The 21,696-nt window shown below is 36.1% G+C and overlaps 2 protein-coding genes across 2 annotated transcripts; one reads left to right on the forward strand and one right to left on the reverse strand.

Moving 5' to 3' along the window:
* The first annotated feature begins 942 nt into the window (after positions 1-942).
* Positions 943-11,846, forward strand: RpL4 (ribosomal protein L4). The gene is made up of 9 exons (XM_089641479.1): positions 943-1,077; positions 2,501-2,678; positions 3,865-3,946; positions 5,633-5,796; positions 6,909-7,033; positions 8,080-8,178; positions 10,298-10,433; positions 10,868-11,163; positions 11,418-11,846. The coding sequence occupies exons 1-9, from the start codon at positions 1,075-1,077 to the stop codon at positions 11,673-11,675; spliced, it is 1,341 nt and encodes a 446-aa protein (XP_089497605.1). The 5' UTR covers positions 943-1,074; the 3' UTR covers positions 11,676-11,846.
* A 4,766-nt stretch (positions 11,847-16,612) lies between these two features.
* On the reverse strand, positions 16,613-17,950 carry LOC149415745 (uncharacterized). Its single transcript, XM_089641663.1, has 2 exons — positions 17,701-17,950; positions 16,613-17,208 (listed from the first exon to the last, which is right to left on the reverse strand). Exons 1-2 carry the CDS (start codon positions 17,948-17,950, stop codon positions 16,613-16,615), a joined length of 846 nt encoding a protein of 281 aa, XP_089497789.1.
* Positions 17,951-21,696: the final 3,746 nt, after the last annotated feature.

A 21,696-nucleotide genomic window follows, 5' to 3' on the forward strand; every position in this document is an offset into this window, starting at 1 on the left:
TATATTTTTAATGGCAACATCAAGGTTGTTCAGACCTAAACGGACGTAACTTTTAAAAAGGACTATGATTCGGGCATTATTTTACAGATTTAAATTTTTAAATGATGTGTCCCATTCCTAGTCTCATCAAATACCCCAAAAATAATAAGCCGTTATAACTGCATTAACAATATTTAATAAGAAAATTAATTATGCACCACATTGTGAACAAAGTTCGAAAGAAGTCATACAAGATGGCTGCCAGGCAATTTACTCATAACTTGGATTTGGCTTCAATGCCATTCATAAAAAATCGCACAAATACTCTGTCCAGGGATTTTTAGGTCCATGGTTGCAAACTAGCATACTGGTGGCAGTTTTAAAAATAAAACAATTCTACCACTATACACTCGTATATTCTATATCATGTTCTCTGTTTGTTTGTTGTTTACATTAAAGTGTGTAAGATATCTCAGTTATTTTCATTAAAATGTTTTTATGTTTTTTTTCCTGTATGTCATACGAATTTTACGTGGAAACTTCACTGATTAATGCAACATGTAAAATGTAATTATTTATATAAAATTGTAAACTGTTTGTTTCCCCAATACACTATTATAAAATAAAATAAGGTATGTAATCCTTATTATTATAAAATATTTTCTATCATCTATTTATATCACCTGTGACAGGTAAAAACGTGTTTAAAAAAAAAAAATCAGCGCCATCTGTTGAAATTTTTACGCGCTTTTGTTTCTTTATTTTGTTGCACAGACATACTGAGCAACAGCAACGCGTGGCGGGTTACAGCTAGTGTATAAGTGATAACAAAATGAAAATGTTGTATATATAACAATAAATTAATAAAATAATGTGGCTTACTATTGTCCCCAGGAAAGAAAAAAAGTACCTACTCGACATGCTGTGTTTATTTTGTTGGCTATGGTTAGGAACTCTGAATATTTTATTTTTTAGTTCTGGCAGTGTTTTCACTTCCATCCGCTTCCGTCCTTTTTAGTTCTCCGTGGCATGGCGGATGGTCTATTCCGCCGAGAATAGTGTTTTTATGTGATATAAGTTCGCCACATCGCGAAAATGGTAAGTCTGAACGACTTGAATTGTTTCGCCAGTGATTTGTGCATTGTGCGACGTTTATTTTCTCCAGTTTCCGAAGCTAATTTGGGAATATTGTGAGTGTCAAATGGAAGCATGTCGGCTTCTCGATCCACGTGTTTTTCAGTGATATGTTTGTCTTTTCTTTGTTTTCTACGAAATATTTACACTAAATCTAATAAATTATTTTCCTAACACCTAGTTAAACAGTGCATGCGTGATTTAACATACGTTTTAAAGCCCGATTACTTCTATCTCGATTGCATTTCATGCGTCAACTATCCACACGATTTAATGACATTTGTCTTTTGTGTGTTGATTATGCCGCTAGATTAAATCCCAGCGATAGCACTAGGCGTTCCCCCCTGATTTAATAATAATTTGTGTGGGGCGGTGCAATCGTACATTTATTTAACCTCGTTTAGTAAATTAAACAAAAGTTTTGAAAACCTAACCTAAAACTTTCACTTGCATCCGTCAAATATGGCATGTGAATTTAACCCCATTATTGATGAAGATGGCTCACGTTTTTAGTAGCTTCTGTTATTTCAAATCCCTCTGATCTCAGTTAATTACAGGCGCAAGTTTATCGTTTCTAATGTAATAATATCAAAAGAAAAAATTAATGTAGACTTCCCAATGCATACAAATTATTTAAAATAATACAAAAACGTTGTTAGGATAGTTTGTACCCAAATTAAGAATCTAATATATCAAAACCCTAACCTATAATGTATAAAATATATTCTATGTTAGGGTGTTATTAAATTATTTTTTTAATCTATAATGCCACTTGTCAAATGTCACATCGATGGCCTCAAAGTGAACGCGAATAACTTGTCAAAATATAATTAAAATGTATTATTTTGTTTCTTCACAAACTGATATAGTGTTATTCCTATTAAAATGATACAAATTGTTTGTTTAAATAATTATTGCATATTATTCCCTAATTTCCTATCGTTTCACCCTCTGTGCGACACCTGTTAATTTGTTTTTAGTTTGGCAATTGATCTACTTAACATTGACAAATCGACACACTTTTCAAAAGTGATGAAAAACAAATGAGGTTAAACAGGCAATCCCGCATTCTGACGTTTCAGTTTATCAAATTGTGAATGGTGAAAATTCAACAAGGTTTCTAACTAAAAACTTTGTCGAAAGATGGTTCACACTTGTCAATATGCTTTAAAGTAGAGAGTTAATCAATCAAAACTGAAACGTCTGAACGAGGCATTACGCTGGGTTTTTTTCCATCGCTTTTAAAGACTATATATCACTTTTCAAAGGTGTATTGATTTACCAGCGTGTCGAGTTGTCAAGAATTGAATTGACCTATTTCGTAAATTAGTCAAGGTGATATTATTGTAATTTTATTTCAATGGCTGTCTGTCTGTTTTGATTTCAGAGTTTATCCGTAGCCCGACCATTGGTGTCGGTGTACAATGAGAAGAATGAAGCGGGAGAAGGCGGCGTACTATTGCCCGCCGTGTTCCGCGCCCCCATCCGGCCAGACCTCGTCAACCAGGTCCACGTCTCCATGGGCAAGAACAGGCGTCACCCTTACAGCGTCAGCAAGGAGGCCGGTACGTTCAAACACCCATAAAACCTATAACCAAAGATCCGTTTACCGTTGATGTTGGCTTCATGAGAACAGGTTGTTTCTTCAACTCATTCTTGTGTCTTTGACTCACTCTTCTGTCTTCGACTCAGTCTTGTGTCTTTGACTCATTCTTGTGTATTTCCCCATTGCTGAGGATTGTGACCTACACATGCGATTTACCCACCTCACTCATTTTTAGCATCGCTACGTTAGGATTCAGTTAAAAATGAACATTCGTTTTTGCGCAGATAAAACCCACAATGTTGCCTTACTTTTCTGTGCAGGGTTTGGTTATTTCAATGTGCGCTCTTCTATTCAAAGTTAATTCAAAGAACTCTCAAACCCTCTTGGTGTCAAGTCTATCTTTTTGGATGTTAGTGGTCCTCGGACATAATGAATTGGAGGAATACAACGGGAGATCGGCAGGAATGAACTTGTGGTTCCAAAAATGATCAGAGAGCCACCTTTGTTTGTTATAATTGGACAAGTTTGAGGATTAGATGTGTGCGTGGACATCAGTTTATGATGATATTCTCTAACAGAGCATTGGGTTATGAGGCCGAGGTCGCTGATTACTCACACACATTGACACTGTCTGATGCTGATGTAAACGCACACTTCAATCCATTATTCTATTACTTACACTATAAATTATTATTACGATTCTCTCTTGCTCTTAGATTAGCTATCGAAAGACTGATTAAACCCAATTTAAGTTCAGATACTATTATGATTTTAATGAAGCGGAGACGGTTTATGGATCGTTCCCGTGAGCACCCACCCAGGAGTAACTCGGTCCCTTTGATAAAGATCACCTGGTCTCCTGGTTCCACCCCAGGTAGCTCTGAACCTTGTTTTTCCATCAGGGTTCTCGACATCGGCAACATGATGGAATTGAAGTCTCTTCATATTTCCTGCATCTATTAGTGTTTTCTACTCCCAACAGCTGCATGTGTCTCCTGAGGTGGTAGTGTCCCGTTGGTAGTCCTACCAGTTCCCTCAGCGAGTGTACCGTCCTTATTGAATAGTTGTCTGGCTCTTCTAGGGTCTAATTCGTTACAGATTCTAAGCTGGTATCTAAGATTAGAACATAAAGAGCGGATGAAATACTCTATAACAAAATGTTAATTGTTCTGTTGATAAGTAATAATGTGTGTATTTTATTCCAGGTCACCAGACCAGTGCCGAGTCTTGGGGAACTGGTCGCGCTGTGGCCCGTATTCCCAGGGTTCGCGGAGGTGGTACCCACAGGTCAGTACAATTCACTTTATCGCTATTATAACAGTAAATGAAAACTTCAATTAGCATAATGCCTAGAGTAATAACCGGTAGCGCTCTCTTTATCTGTACAATGGTCAAGTCAAGTCGCCTGGAATATTTTTGTGTGATGAATAATTGTGCTGGTTTACTGAAAAAGTTTAGTCTAATCAATCACCAATTAAAGTGATTTTACGGAAACAGATGTTAAATAATTGATTAAAAAACATTGAATGTTTAGTTGAAAAGTCAAAATATTTTATTACATATAAATTTAGTTGACTTTCATTGTTTGCATGTTTTTAAAGTTCCTACGACAACAGCATAAAAAGTATAAAACATACATTCTTTATCACAATAATGCTGCAGCTCTTATACACTAAATAATAGTTATACAAACAATGTACGTATGTCTGCTTCCCTTAACCTTTTAAATGCCAGTAGGTAGAAGTGTAGCTGTGCACAGCAGGCCAAGAATGCGAGTTAACTCGCTCTTGGCACAGAAGCGGTTAAAGGAAAAATGAAAAATTATTATCACACATCTCCTGTGAAAGAAATGAAATACCACAATGGGAATTTTTAAAGTGTCCAAAATCTTAGAACGGACTTTTTACATAATTTACGTTGGTTGTTTAAGATAGTCTTTATTAATTTAATCTGATGCCGCCTCAGTTATCGGTGAAAATATAAATAATATGGTCTTAACTGAGATCCCTGAGGAACTCCACTACCATTGAAATGGTACCCTGCGAAATATGAACGCTTAAGGGTTGAATGATGTGATGATGTGTGTATTGTTAGGTTTAACGGCACTAAAAGGCTGGTCGCCGGATCATTATGTCCGGGGGGCGGTGTTTATTAACACGGTGCCAGATTATATCTGTGGAGACAGTTGATCCGTCCTCGTTAAGTACTAGGAGGGGGTAGATTCACCACACAATTATTATCAGCCTCCCGATGCGTTCTCGCAAATATTATGTTATCGAAAGTCACATCTGGTGAAAATGGCAGAACTTTGTACACTACATGCGCAGTATTAGTATGCTAGTAGGTACACAGTATTTTATGCAAGTTTTGCATTCTGGATGGACTGATATTAATTAATAAGGCGTATAAGTGACGCAAGTGCAGTTTTTATTATAAATCCACGTTTAATCTTGTTCAATAGCCCTTTCAACAAAGATATGCAAGTTTTTGATACTCATGTTGGGTTCTCACATCGTAAGCGCAGTCTGTACAGCTGCTGAAAAAAAATTTTTTTTAGTAGTTTGGATTTATATTTTTTTATTGAGTAATTTATTTTTTTATTTGTATTCTACTCAAGCGAAACGATAGGAAAACCTTCAATTTAAGCATATTTTTTGGTTTTCATAATGTACACCAAGTTTAAATTATTTTCCTGTTCTCAGTGTTACTTGTTTGCAACAAACATGAATAATTGTATGCATATAAGAATGTACAAACTTACTTTATATTTGAAACTTTGCATTATTTACAATACCAGGTGTTGTTATTTGGATTTGATTTTTATTTTTTTGTATATGGTTATGCTATTATCCATGTATTATGTTACACTAGCATACATTGTCAATTCCCTCTGTAAAAGCGCGATAGTTCCCTTGTAAAGAAAAAGTAAAGATTTGTTTGTTAATATTAATGAGAGAATGTGTTGTTTTGTAGGTCCGGACAGGGAGCTTTCGGTAACATGTGCAGAGGTGGTCGCATGTTCGCCCCCACCAAGCCGTGGCGTCGCTGGTATCGCCGCATCAACCTGAAGCAGAGGCGCGGGGCCCTCGCCGCCGCACTCGCCGCTTCCGGCGTGCCCGCTCTCGTGCAGGCCAAGGGTAAACACTGCCTAACAGTCTCGCACAACCCTACCTAACCCAAGCGGGGAGTGAAGTGTTCATGTGATGATATTCTCTAACAGAGCATTGGGTTATGAGGCAGAGGTCGCTGATTACTCACACACATTGACACTGTCTGACGTACGCTTCACTCCCTTGTTAATTGCAAACGTCAAAACAATATTGGAGCTCGCACAAGTTACTACCGACTATCTCTTGGTTATGCTCCGAATGAACCATCTTCTGGTCAGAAGAAAAATAATAAAAAATAAGCAATACCACATATCTTTAAAAATGCCTAAAAATAGTAATTTTGTAATGTTTTTGAAAGAAATAAATATATATATTCTGCCCTAGATAACAATCAAATAAATAATCTCTACTCGCAGTAAAACTAATTTAATTTTAAACTCAACTTGCTCCCCTTTCAAGAACATTTATATTTAGTGAAAAGGTTTGCTCTGTATATATCTTAAGTTGGGGATGTTTTCGGTGTCCGAACGGTTCCAGTTAAGTGCTAATTCTTGGCCCATTTTATAAGCTTTAGATCGAGTTGTGATCAGTTGAAACTGGTCAAGAATTGGCCTTTAACTCGGACAGAGAATCGATTTGTCTGCAAATGAGATAAATCACCCAAACTTTAATAGCTTATTTAAAAACTAACTGACATATACCCGGCCTTTCTGGGGGCTATCTTTGAGAGATAGACATATACCATTAAGGACTTTTCTGTAGGCCTTTTTAAGATATACAATTCCTTAGTACATTATTTTGATGTATCTCATAAGGTTTAGCCAGCTTTAGTAATGCAAGCTCCCGAAAATATTTTTTTTCCGACTTGATTACAAAACATTGACTTTTCTCTAATTTCTATGAATATAATATGACTGTTTTATATACATAAACTTTCCGGAAGAAATTCTCTAAATGATAGTGAAAAACCCTATCAAATTTTTTTGCGTAGTTTAGAAGAACTAAGCGCACAATTTATACTATTTATAGATATTATCTTAAAAAATTGTCATTTAAAAACTGGTTCCCTTTGGCCTATTTTGCAAACTTTTTGCGGCAACCTTAAATTGTATACTGACTGTCTTGTTTGTCATGTCCAGGTCACGTTATCGACCAGATCCCCGAGCTGCCGCTGGTGGTCTCCGACAAGGTCCAAGAGCTGACCAAGACCAAGCAGGCCGTCAGCTTCCTCCGCCGCATCCGCGCCTGGGGAGATGTCCAAAAGGTACGCCCCTTACCACCCGCTTTCGCTCTCCGCACGAAGTAATGTCCACTCCTGGCGCTCCTTGCGGTGCCTGGAGTAACGCTCTGTGCCAGATTGAACCGCCGGTGTTTTGTTCGCTATCGCCACTTTGGCGGTACCGGTTAAACACTCGCTTACAATAATTATAACTTCATTTTTATTCTACTACAGATAATATAATCTCTCATATTCTGTGTGTATTTCAAGCTTTGCAATAAAATCAAAAAAATGATTATTTCTGAATGTAAATACACAGAAATAAACATATAATTTTTTTTAACTCTTGCCAGGCCAATATGCCAAACAAAACGTCTGTAACCGAATGGGTCTTCCGATGACCCCATGCATTTTTCTGTCTAATGGGCTTTTAAACTATAGAAATCCCAATTATTAATGGTAACTAATGTATTTGCGCACAAATACGTAAAATACTAAAATGATATGTCAAGTATTTAAGCTAATTTAAGGAGGATAGTAATTTTGGGTACTACCTACCTAGATAATGCAAATGGTCCACCTATTTTTTTTGTTTTATTTTCTAAACGCAACTAAAATTGCTCATAATTTTTTTTTTTTTTAAATGCATTTTTGTTAGAAAATCTATTATAAACTTCTTATCTTCAATTTCTTTTTTTGTCTTTTTTTTTTTGTTATTTGTTTTTGGGGTGTTATGCCGTGTTGCGCGCTAACTCCTTCTTTACCCAATGTTGTCCGAAACGTTGGCTAAAGAAGGAGTTATCGCGACACGGCATAACACCCCAAAAACAAATAACAAAAATACTTTTGGCCGTGAAAATGTTAAATCACATTTCATTTTTTGTCGTTTACGTTTATAAATGAACATTTTTTATTTATAATATTTTTTTTTCCAAATTTCATTCGGGAAATTTGATTTCACAGAGTTGTAAATTTTAGTTCTTCTAGATTGAATACAAAGTTGTTTTTCTAGAACGATTTCTCCGAGACCGTATGGGATCTATTTTGTGTAAACAATAATATGTAAAATTAATAATGTATTTTGTATTCAGGTCTACAAGTCTCGCCGTCTCCGCGCCGGTAAGGGAAAGATGCGCAATCGCAGGCGCGTCCAGCGCAAGGGCCCCCTCGTGGTCTACCATCGCAACCAGGTTAGTCGCACCAAACAAACCACCGCACACACGGTCAATGACGCTTACACATCTTTTATCCCACTCAAAATGGCGTCTGGGACCCAATTTTCATTTCAGTAGACAATTGCTCGCATGCGAGGATCGCGCATGATAAATTATCTACTGTTTCGATAAATGCGTATTTTCGACCGTCGTAGATAATGTAAAACAACCGATATTAATACCAACATAAAAATGTACCAATTTTATTTTTTTTATATGGTTACCCGTGTATTTAACTCCATAGATTTGATACATTGTTCTATATACATCTGTTTACGATTGTCAATTTTCAATTTACTTTGTTGTTTGTTGAAGAAGTAGACGACAATAGATCAATTAACTTGAGCACCAATTTTTTAGAAAGTCGAAATTTTTTTATTTTTTACTCAGACTAAATGCATCATTTCTTGGTGGCCTTTCAGTTAAATATTCGGCCTGTTCCATGTCTTCGGTCGCTTGTATGTGCGTCAAATCTTCAAAACTCACCATTTTTATAATAATTAACAAAAATACAACACACGCAAACCGTACAAGTAACACTTTTTGACAGTTGAACTACTACTAAAACCAATAGTCCAATTATCTACTGCTTTGTAATAGATAATTATCTATTAGAAATTCCAAAATACGCTTTCTATCGAAAATTAGTAGATAATTACTCGATGATAGAAAAACCATAGACAACGTAGATAATTATCGCATGAGAGCAGTTATCTACTGAAATGAAAATTGGGTCCCTGGACTCTTGTGTCAATTATTGACAATGCGTATTGACTCAACTTCAATCGACCCGTCAATATTTTTGCCGCTTACCCAGTACCTTAAGCGTGCAAACAGGACGCGGTCGGCGCTAACAAAAAACTGTCCAAAGAAGTGAAGCTAGCAGTACACAATGGAGTGCTGGTACCTACCCTGATGTACGGCAGTGAGGCATGGATTTGGCAGAGGAAGGATGAAAGTAAACTGAGTGAGATTCCTGAGGCGTACATGTGGTAAAACCATGTATAATTGTGTGAGAAATGTGGAGATTTAAGGCTAACGTAAGATTAAGAAAGGGACGCTCTGATGGTTTGGGTAGCAGAAATGTAGAGTACGCCCGAGAAAGACATAGCACGATCAAGAGTCAAGATTAATTGAAGACTATGTATGAATGTGAATGAGGCAAGGAGCGTGTGGTGTGACCGTTTGTTTGGCGGTCCGTCCTCTGCCCACCCCTGCGGTTAAAGAGCTTCTGTTTTTACTTCAGATAATCGCGATATAATGCAATTTTATGTAAAAACAAATCAAGTTCATCGTTGAAACTAAACTCCAAAAGGCTTGATAGATGAGCAATTGAACTAACGATTGTCATTCCGCAGCTTCAACGATGTTTGCGTATGGGGTCTGTGCACGCAATCTAAAATACCCATCATTCGTCCCGTCAATGGGATATCTCAATTGCCTCGGTAAACCATCGATTAGCAATAATCAGTATCAATGACTTAAATTGAAGTTATTTTGGACAATTGATATTGATCATAAATACACTAATCAACGCGGTGCTGGATAAATAAAACAGTAGAAGTGTTTTGTGCGTTTGTGCACTCAAAGTAAGCGCAATTTTTCCTTACTTGCTGAAATTTATTGAAAACATTTTCAAATATTGAAATTATTTCATTGAAGTGTCAGGAATTAGAAAGGTCATCAATTTAGATTAGCAATTATTTATTCAGAGTGGTATTATTTGGGAGTGAAGTGTTCAAATGATGATATTCTCTAACAGAGCATTGGGTTATGAGACCGAGGTCGCTGATTACTCACACACATTGACACTGTCTGACGTACGCTTCACTCCCTGTTCACTTGGTCTCGCTGGCACTTTGCCATCTTGTCGCAGAGTACTGCTATAAACATACTAAAATATTAGGAAATTATGCGAAATGAACACAGTGGGGATAGAGGCAGATTAGTAAAACCCGGCTGTTCTGATCTGATCACTAAATAATAAGCTCTCCACCTCCCAACATTTGGTTGGCTCCAACTGGCTCCGATATGGTTTGTTTATAATAGCGCACTCAGACTGCAATTGTGCTAATCCTTGTGTGATTGTTATTAGGGTTTGGTGAAGGCGTTCCGCAACATCCCCGGCATGGAGCTGATCTCCGTGGAGAAACTGAACCTCATGAAGCTGGCGCCCGGAGGCCACGTCGGCCGTTTCATCATCTGGACCGAGTCCGCTTTCAAGAGGCTAGGTGAGTCTTTCAAACAGACCCGCATCAATTGCCAAATCAGGCCTCTTAATTCTTGTTGTGTATGTTGATAAAGTGTAACAGTGCGTCAACTATCCAAGCGACGTAGTGACAACATGTCCGTCGAGTGTTGATAATGGCGCCAGAGTAAACCCCAGCGGCGGCACAGGGCGTTCCCTTCTCGATTATCATATCTGCGCGGGGCCGTGCTGCCGCACATTACCATCTCTCATGTTTATCCTCATTGACATTCATGTTCTATTCATTCCCGCTCTTGTTTTAATCATTCCTAGTCTTGTTTTAACTGTTCTCTATCTTGTTTCATGCATTATCAGTCATGTTCCACTCATTATCTCTTGTTTTAACCATTTTATCCCTTATTACAACAATTCTCCACATTGGACGATATTGACTGACTGTTGTGATGTATGTTACAGACAAGCTATTCGGCACCTGGAAGGCCCCATCCCTGGAGAAGAAGGGATTCAACCTGCCACAGCCCAAGATGGCGTGCACTGACCTGTCCCGCCTGCTCAAGTCGGAGGAGATCCGCCGCGTGCTGCGCGCGCCCCGCAAGGCCGTGGTGCGACGCTCTCGCAAGCTCAACCCGCTCACCAACAAGCGCGCCCTGCTCCGCCTCAACCCGTACGCCGGAGTCCTGAAGCGTCGCCAGCACCTTCTGCGTCTCCGCACCCTGGCCGACAAGCAGATCCGACAGGCAGAGAAGGACGGAGTGAGTATTCAATCATGTCCTTTTCCTACTTCGACATTCAACAGGTTAACGGCACTAAAAGGCTGGTCACCGGACCATTATGTCCGGGGGGCAGTGTTTAGTAACACGGTGCCAGATTATATCTGTGGAGACAGTTGATCCGTCCTCGTTAAGTACTAGGAGGGGGTAGATTCACCACACAAAATAATCATAACCTCAAAATAAACACTTATCTTCGTATAAATATACTAATGAATATTGTCATTTTTTCTCAGGTCAAGCTCCCTGAAAACCACATTGCCGTCCGCGCCAAGAAACTGCGAGAACGTCGCGCAGCCGCCATCAAGAAACACCGCGCCACCAAGGTCAAGAAGCCCAAGGTAGCCAAGGTTGCCAAGGCAGCCAAGCCCGCCAAGGTAGCGAAGCCAGCCAAGGTAGCCGGAGCCAAGCCAGCAGCCAAGCCCGCAGCCGCCAAGCCAGCAGCTGCCAAGCCAGCAGCCGCCAAGCCCAAGGCTGCCACACCCAAGAAGTAGATTGATTCTGCTTGATTCGCCGGCGATGAGGCGGTCGCCAGCCGACTGACTGGCGCGTTGTCTGTTGTGCGGCGGTGAAGTTGACGTGTGAATAAGGATGGACTATATTATATTATTATTTTGTGATGAAGAAGAGAAATAAAATTGGTGGTGACCACCGGCTTCGGAGAATTAATGCTTTTTATTGGTTACTCCCATTCCATTATGTAATTGAGGAGCCGAATGCAATAATTTTAATAACACAATAACACAATAAAACAATTTTAATATATTAAATAAAAATATACGAAGTATCAACAAAAACTTCGATGAACTTCAAATACTAATTAAGAATCTAAAAATTAATCTTGATATAATTATCCTCACTGAGTGCTGGATAAAGGATAAATATTCACCCTTGCATATTAATAATTACACCTCATATGCAACCAATTTGAATTACACAAAAAATGATGGTGTGATAGTGTACATTAAAGATGACACTAAAACTGAAGTCAATGAAATAAAATTCCCAAATGCAAACTGTTTGAAAATCAAAGTGGGTGATGAAACCACTATATTAGCTCTGTATCGATCACCAGCTACAACTAATATTAATCAATTTCTTGAAACGCTTTCTAATGAACTCAATCTTCTAAAAAACAAAAAAAATGTCTTCCTCATCGGAGATATAAATATTGACATACTAGAAAACGGTCATCCAAATAGAACTGATTATCTGCAAACACTGGCCGCCCACGGACTTGAAAGTTTGATAAATAAACCTACGCGTGTTACAAATGACAGCAAATCTTGCATCGACCACATATTCAGTAAGACTGTTAAACCAACCAACTCTATCATATTCACCTCTACTATAACCGACCACTATACAACAATTTTATCTATTACAAAAAAGAAAATACAAAGATCGCAGCCCTACCCAATTATCGTGCAGAAGACAGAAACCATATGGAATGAAGTAAAACAACAATTACTAAATACAAACTGGATAAACCTACTGGAGAACCTTGATACAAATAGTGCCTGGAGTAAATTCATTGAATATATAACTCATACCATCATGTCAAATACCAAATCAATAGAAAAAAAGATTTCACATAAAAATCAACATCTTAAACCATGGATAACCCAAAGCGTTATAAATTGCATTAGAAAAAGAGATGAACTACACAGGAAAGTTAGATTAAATCCTTGTGATATTTTTATACAACGATATTATAAAAGATACAGAAATATTTGCAAAAATGTTGTACGCAATGTCAAAGAAAATTATTATAAGAAAAAAATAGACGAATGTAACAATGACCCACGCAAATTATGGAAGATCATTAATGAAATTACAAGTGCAAAATCATCCCATAACAAAAGCATAGATGAACTAACAATTGAAAATACCCAAATCTCTTTCGAAAAGCATCCGGACAAAATTCTCAAATACGTAAACGAATTTTTTACAAATATAGGGTCAAAATTGGCAAAGCAAATCAGACATCCAAAAACTAGCATTTTACCAGAAGAAAAGGAAAGTATGAACCAGATAGATAAATTAAAGTTAATTAATGTAACCAATACTGATATCAGAAACGCAATTGTATCCCTCAATGCTAATAAATCATCGGGAAATGATATAATCTCAAATAAAACAATAAAACAACTCCAAAATGAACTGACCTTCCCTTTGACATACTTGGTCAATCTGTCTATATCTACAAATGTATTCCCCTCATGCCTTAAAAAAGCAACAGTTATACCTATACATAAAAGTGGTAACAAAAAGGATATATATAACTACCGACCCATAAGTCTCTTAAGCTCCTTTTCAAAAATCTTGGAAAGTGTAATGAAGAAGCAAATAGGCCACTTGCAAGGATTTTCTAATGACTTGGAAAAAAATGAGTGGATAGATTTCTCTACTAAGATTACGAAAATGTTACTCAAAAAATTTTGAAATGTATAGTTTTTTTTAAATAAAATAAATAAATCTGTTATTTTTGGCTTGTGACGTCACCACTTGAAAATGTTCCGTCTCCAATATTATTGAATTAATTTTTGTAAAATTCCACACTGATTATTTTTTTTATATGGCAACACCTTGATTTCCGGCGACTTGTGAATTTGAATATTGACACTTGTTTGGGGTTTGGCTGTTTGTATTGTAGTCCGCTAACTTTGTTGAGAAATTAAGCATATATTATTTGGAAATGATTGAAGTAGGTTTTGTTCAGGGTCAGTCTGACAATTTGCCGAACATAGATTCATTTATGATGGCTACTTTTCTAAGTAATAATATGAATTTCATTGGAAGCGAAATTAGAAATGTCAAAACAAAAAGGTTAGTATTTTTTCTGTATCTTCTAATATACGAATATTATGTTATATATTTTGACAACATTTAATATGTACTTATATATTATGTTTCCATCAATTATTATTATTAAGACAATTGTTAACATTCAGTTATATGCAACTGTCTTTTGTTTTCAACGTGTTATTATTATATATTTTAAAGGTCTGCACGTGAAAGTTATGGTGATAATGCTATCGGGTATGTGCAGGTAAAAAGAGAAGGTCCTATCTGCACAGTGAAAGCAAAAATAACCCCCGAGCACCGTGTCCGCCAAAAAGCATACTCTGTTGTACTTTTGTGTGATGAGATGGAAGATGAAATACAAGTCTTAGAATGTCAAGACTGTGCAGCTTCTAGAGGTTAGTTGAACTGTATGTCGCTATATTGTAAAATATGTTTCTCTCCTCTAACCTCTACACTCTTCTACCCTATGGAGATGTGGGGAAGAGCAAACTCTTGTGTGATGTAACAAACACAGAATCATTGCGAGGGTCTCTGCCAGCTACCTGTTGACAAATAATTTATATTTGGAACATTTTGCTTTCAGGTGGCTGTAAACATGCACTGGCATTTCTAACATGGCTCCATAGGAGAAGTGAAGAACCAGCGTCGACATCTGTCGACTGTTATTGGAGAAAATCAAAGTTATCGTGTGTCGGAACCTCCCAAAAGTTCATTCTGGCATCCCAAGTTGGCAAGAACGCAGTAAAAAGCGTGGAAAAAGGTAATGGAGATTTCCTGGCAGCAGTACTCCAAAGGAGTCTTAAGGAGGGGCTTCGATGCCAACTGACTCAACTTTACATGGATCCGAAGCCCACTGACTGTTTGTCCATGCACAGGATGATTTCTGCTTTTAAGAAAACACGAAACCTGCACAATACAAGTGCTACAGATTTCATCAATTTTATTACATGTGATCTAAATATTCCTCCAAATATCTTCGAGGAAGTTTTTTCATTAACAAGAAAGCAGGCTAACTGCCCGTTATGGTACGAAATGCGATATGGCAGAATTACTGCATCCAAACTATACGAGGCAGCTAACTGCAAAACATTGGATGGAACATTGACTGAAGTCATCTTAGGGGCAGCCAAGATTCCAGACACAAAGGCTATGCAACGAGGTCGGCTTTTAGAACCTTTGGTGTTAAAGGTACTAGCAAACCAACTGGGACACAAATATAAAGAATGTGGTTTCAAAATCAGTTGCAAATTACCAATTATCGGTGGCTCCCCGGATGCAGTCACTGATGATTATATTGTTGAGGTCAAGTGTCCAGTCAAACATAGTACAATGAAAAATTACTTTTTTGAGGGTGTTGTTGCCAGAAAGTATTATGCACAAATGCAAATACAAATGTTTGTACTGAACAAATTCAAGGGAGTGTTTTGTGTTGCTGAACCCAACTTTGAATCATCTGGCAAAATAAATGTTTTCCACATCGATTACGATGAAGAATTCTGTGTCGAAGCTATTAATAAAGCCATGCTGTTTTGGTCCAGAGCTATATTTCCTGTACTTAAAAAAAATGTATAGGTATACATTATTTGAAATAAATCACGTATTTACTGCACTACACTCGCTTCTTTATTCATAATAATACATGATTATATTGATTATGTACAATAGCATCATATTATTTTCATCCCATCCACCATAGTATAATATGTATTTGTATAAAGTGACAGAAAAACAAAAACAAAAAGTTTACATAAGACATATTTTTACATTTATACCTAGTATTTATTTGATAATACGTACACATGTTATTGTATTATCGCATAGATTTTTTTTGTATTTATTATTGGAAGTAAGAAAATGATTACAAAGTGGAAATTCTAACACAAATAGAAATGTATTAAAAAGTGGAACATGATCACTTTGCTACAACACAACTGTATTTATATAAACTTGATGTAAAAGTAAGGCGTAATGAATGAATAGCAATCAATCCACTCTCAGTAAAATATTGGAAGCATTATTATAGTCAGTACTTGCACTGACTGGTAACGCTGGCCGCTAGATGGCGCTAGTGTAGCATGTTGCATTTCTTCGGGACTATTCTTTTTACGTGTGAGCATAAGAACAGTAAGGTCGTATGTAGGTTACTAAATATTTTATTTTCGACTTATATAATTTATTAACGTAAAATAAAGAAAACATTTCAAATAACATGCATTAAAAAAAACCAACCCACAGAAGTCACGGGGCTAGGAGGCGCTAGTATAGCATAATCAGAATGTATGGTAAATGTAAGAAGTTGAAGGTGTTATACATAAATTATTCTACAGTATTTGATATTATCCCTTTTGGTGGCTTCATTGCCTATAAACTCTAAGTAAAAGCTCCAACATATGTTTTTATAAAAAACACATACTGGCGCTATAATTACATAATATTATACACTTTAGACTTATTCTATATACATTACATGAAGGATAAACAAAATTACACTGGTACATATTATGAATATTTATATTCAAGTTAAAGTTTATATGATAATGAAGCGCACATAACATTTTAAACTAAACATTAGCGTAGAGCACAAAACACTAAAAGACTAATAATATTAATAAGACTAATATGATCAAATTATTGGTTTTTGTAGATTTATGAGTCCACATGCAATCATAACAATATGGTCAACTTGTTGAGTCAAATGGAAGTCTATACAAGAATGTGGCTTTAGAATATTATACTCTCTGAGCCGGCTTATTACACGTTCAACGTGTATACGCAGGGCTGCTATTTGCTTGGATAACTTCACCTCTCTTTTAGTGCTATTTACACCTGTAACAACACTTGGTGGACGCACAAGTTGACAATGTTTGCCTTCTAAAATAGTAGCTAGTTGCTTAAAACCTCTATCTGCCATTACCGACATGCCTTCAGACAAGTTGTCCAAGAAGCCGCACTTTTCCACAATCATCATATCTGTAGTACGTCCACCAAAGCCCTTTGAAATGAAGTTAATAAAGCCATCAGGAGTGATTGATATTAGGTACTTGAGTGTATTGCATTTTTTATATTCTGACCAAGTTAGTGCCTGCTGCAGTGGATTTGATGGCTTCTCTATCTGAATTTCAAAACAGTCTATGATTGATACGACATGTTTGTATCTTGCTCTGAATGGAATTGGTAGTAAGGCTTCTATTGCTTCTGACTTAGGCCAAAATACCAGTTCTGCAAGATGACGAGATAACTTCGGTAAACTTTGCTTAAAGATTCTTGAAGCTTGAGCCTCAGAAAGGCCAAATTCATCACCTAAAATGCTGAAACTAGAGTTTAATTTAATTTTTTTTAAAACGATTAAAACATTTAAAATGTTTATATTTTCAAGGAGTGCTAGGGTTTTAACAATCCAATAAAAATCTTTAAGGATTCCTAAATACAGCTTTGGTTTGTTTTCAATATGCTGCAGAGTTAATTTCAATGACAGACTTTTGAAATCACTATTTGAACTACTATCAACGTACGAATCTGACGTAGCTTGTTGGGAGTATTCTGAACCAGATGCCGATTCCGAGGCAGAACTGTCTGGCTGAAGAGTGACATGCTTTAGTTGTACATTCTTGGTATTTTTATTATGCTTCACAGGAGAAGTACTTACGTCACGAGTAGTTAAACACTCGATTGGACCCCTACTGTGTTCTTTTCCTGTATTTGTCAATTTACTTTTGAATTTCTTTTTCAAATTGCATTGAATGGCTTTCGAATCAGTTGCGTTCTCAACTATCAACATGTGAAAGTTTTCTTCGGAGCTTGATGTATCTTGTGGTCCATCCACATGTTGTTGAAGTATTTGGAGTCCAGAGCATTGAGGCTTCTCGAGAGGAAACGACACTTCCAGTTCAACGTAGTCTTGAGGTTGATTGATGATCTGTTGTGGCACAGACTCATCCACATCAGACAGGCAAGGAGACATTGGCTCGAGACTTGCAACAAACACTTCACCGCCTTTAGATGAGCTTGGATGCTGATCCACCACATTGAGTAGATCTCGCCCATCAGCTCCAATTTGACATTCAAATTTATGAGGAATGGTTCCTTTTTTTAAAAGCACCCTTTTACTTAGATGTTGGGGCCATTTCCGAGCATCCACGCTTAACTGAAAATAAAAATACAACTTATCAAGAGACATTGTATTTATTCAATACAAACTTAACAATGCAAATATAATAAGTATCTTCATTTGAGAATAGCCTGCAAAAGTGTAACAATATTGTAATGTGTGTAGGCTTGTTGTCACTAGGTAATAGACCCACCTACTCAACCTACTGTACTGTACAGCAAACTATTCGTGAAGCATGCAACAAAGAAAAATATGTATTTTTTAAATATTGTGTTCAAACAATAATATTGTAAAAAATATACTTACATTAAAATGATCTTCACAGACATATCGTACGGTTTTATTTGACAGTTCACCCAATTGACTGGACCTATGAATTGCAATACACCATTGTTTTCTAATTGCTGAAATTCGCGGTACAACGAAAAATCTTTTTTCCTTAGTAGTCGCCGAAGTATTTGGGCACAAAGGAACCATACAATATTTATAATTATTTTTACGATCTCGGATCCTACGGTTACTACACGAATCCATGTTTAATTAAATAACAAAACAGTAACAAAACGCAGCGTTAGAATTGGAAGTACTTCGTTTTGACATGACAGATATTATTCAGAAGTGACAGATGTTATGATGTGAAAATCGTACAGATTATCCTTCCGTGGCGGCTGTCTTAGAAGTATAATGGTGATGGTCCTGATTTTAACAAAATCAAATTTAATAATATATTATTATGAGTTTATGAGTACAAGAATAATTTAAATCGCAACATTTGGATAGTATCAAACAAGAGGTACAATATCAAGTTATATGTTATATAACTAGAATGTGCAGCTGTTAAAAATAGTCTCATTGCAAAAACAAAAACCAACCTTGGTACATATAGAATATACAGGGTGTATCGGCACGTACCCGACAAACTTTAACCAGCTATTCCTTAGCATATTTGGAGTAAAAAATCTTATGTGCACTTTGCTGTCCGGTAACGTTTTTTTTTAATAAAAATTTTATTATTCATATTTTCACCACATGTCACCACTGTTTTATCCTTTGACAAAGTTTGAAAACCCATCTGGCAAATATTTTATTCGAATTCCGTTGAATAATGCACGTGTGTACCTATATTGGCGCACGTTTACAGTCACAACGAAATAGCACGGCACCATTCGTCTCATTTTTAACTATTATTATTTAGTGTGTGCGAAAGAGCGAAGACGCTTTTTGACATACTTGCTTATAACAGTTGTTTAACACGAAACGCAATGCCAATGACAGTGATGTAGTGTGGAAATTTTATTTTTTTTTGTTTTTAATTGAAAAAAAAATGCTACCGGACAGCAAAGTGCCCATAACATTTTTTACTCCAAATGTGCTAAGGAATAGCTGGTTAAAGTTTGTCGGGTTAGTGCCGATACACCCTGTATAGGTACTTCGACCAACTAAATATATTTTATGAGAACCTTCTTTATACTTGTTTATATATTTCATATTGTTGATAAACCTTCCCCTTTAATTCATTTAATTTTATGTACATTAGGTTTTATTGTAAAATATTTGGATTAAGTGACTGAACATTATAATCGTATATATTCATCAATCCTATAATATTGTGTATAAGTATATTTATATTATATGTCATCTCATTTAATATGGCAGACTGAGATTGCAATATCCTCCCAGTACTGCTGGAATAAAACTTTAAATAAATTAATAAGGATTAATGATCAATAAGAAGGTTCAAGGAAAAAAATATTTATGAGATGTAATATTTTTGGTATGCCTCGTTATTCTCCTCTGCCATTCGTGTGAAATGCGTCGTTTTTTTTTTAAATGTTTTTGGGCTATGTAATTATTTTGTTTTCGCACCCATAAATTATGTTCCGTCTTTCCGGTTTATGAAAAAATGGTCCGATTTTTCGGATTAAAATTTTCAAAAAATCGCCATGGTTTCAAAAATACGATTAAAAAAAAAAAAAAAATACAGAATGTCTTAGAATATTTGCCTAAACCGGAAAATAAAATAAAAAAATGGGATGCAAGAGGCCTATTGTTCATTTTCTTGAACAAAACAAATTATTATCACCATCCCAATATGGCTTTAGGGAAAATCTAAGCACCAATGATGCCATAGAAAATCTAACAAGCATAGCCATAAAAAACATAGATGAAGGGAAAAAGTGTTTGGCTTTATTCATAGATCTTCAAAAAGCTTTTGACACAATAGACCATAAAATATTACTAACTAAGCTAAAAAAAATAGGAATGGCCGAAACAACAATGAACTTATTAAAGTCATATATAACAGGGCGAGAACAACAAGTACAAATTGGCAAACAAAAGAGCAAACCACTATCTTTAAACTATGGCGTCCCTCAAGGAAGTGTACTGGGACCGATCCTATTCATTATCTATATCAACGATTTAACTAACCTTACCATTAAAGGAAATATAATCAGTTTTGCTGATGATACTGTTTTATTATTTCAAGAAGAAAATTGGACGGATACATTTAATGAGGCTGAAAAGGGGCTTAGTGCACTTCAAAATTGGCTTAAAATCAACTCGCTTACCGTTAATATAAGCAAAACAAAATATATAACATTTTCAATAAACGCAAGGAGCCAACCAATAAAATCGCTAGAACTAAAACTACACGAATGCCATGGAAATAATATACAATGTTACTGCCCCGTCATCGAAAAAACACAAAACATAAAATATCTCGGAGTAATAATCGACGAAAATCTTAGATGGGACCTACACATCAAAGGTATTACGGAAAAACTCACAAGCCTTATATATTTCTTTAAAAATCTAAGAAACGTATTAAATAAAAAGGATATGAAAAAGGTCTACTACGCATTATGTCATTCTCGAATTGAATATGGAATCATAGGATGGGGATCTGCTACACATACGTACCTACACAACCTGAATACGATTCAAAAAGGAATCATAAAGACCATATTGAAAGTACCAATTAGAACGCCTTCAATTGAAATATTCAATTCCTTTGACGTACCAAATGTACAGCAAATATATGCCAAAAATATATTATTGAAGCTCTTCAAAAATAACAAATCCTCTACTAGACTGTGTATGCATAACACTAGATCGAACAAAAATGATATAAAAAATATTCCAAGATATAAAACCACATTCGGACAAAGAAACTATACATACTTTGCAACAAAACTCCATAACATCCTTCCCCAAGACATAAAACTAATAAAAAATCCTAATGAATACAAATCATTAATAAAAATATGGCTGAAAGAGGTCAATGAAAAAACCCTAATGAAAACACTAAAAACGATATAGAAGACACTAAAAACGACATAGAAGACACTAAAAACGACATAGAAGACAAATAAACCATATTTAAATAACTTTAGTCCGCCTCGGCACAGGACCCCCTAGTGAGGAGGACTAAGAAATACAATATTTTATACTTAATTTCTCCATTATATTTTGTATGTAACATTTATTTTATATAGTCGCTAAAATAAAAAAAAAAAAAAAAAAAAAAAAAAAATAACAACGTACAACTGGTTTTGCTTCCATTGCCTTTTTGGTGTGAAGGCAAACACTGCAGCCTT

Source organism: Hesperophylax consimilis, chromosome 17 (assembly GCF_061612785.1).
Source record: "Hesperophylax consimilis isolate HC1 chromosome 17, BYU_Hcon_1.0, whole genome shotgun sequence".
Lineage (NCBI taxonomy): Eukaryota > Metazoa > Arthropoda > Insecta > Trichoptera > Limnephilidae > Hesperophylax > Hesperophylax consimilis.

What these genes read in the sequence shown, in the direction of transcription:
- LOC149415745 (XM_089641663.1), bottom strand. Translation starts at nt 17,950, where the DNA reads ATGTCTCCTTGCCTGTCTGATGTGGATGAGTCTGTGCCACAACAGATC. An exon ending in TTTGAAAAAGAAATTCAAAA is followed by an intron (nt 17,209 to 17,700) that starts GTAAATTGACAA and finishes GTCATCTTGCAG; the next exon opens with AACTGGTATTTTGGCCTAAG.
- RpL4 (XM_089641479.1), top strand. An exon ending in CAGCGTCAGCAAGGAGGCCG is followed by an intron (nt 2,679 to 3,864) that starts GTACGTTCAAAC and finishes ATTTTATTCCAG; the next exon opens with GTCACCAGACCAGTGCCGAG. An exon ending in CCTGGGGAGATGTCCAAAAG is followed by an intron (nt 7,034 to 8,079) that starts GTACGCCCCTTA and finishes TTTTGTATTCAG; the next exon opens with GTCTACAAGTCTCGCCGTCT.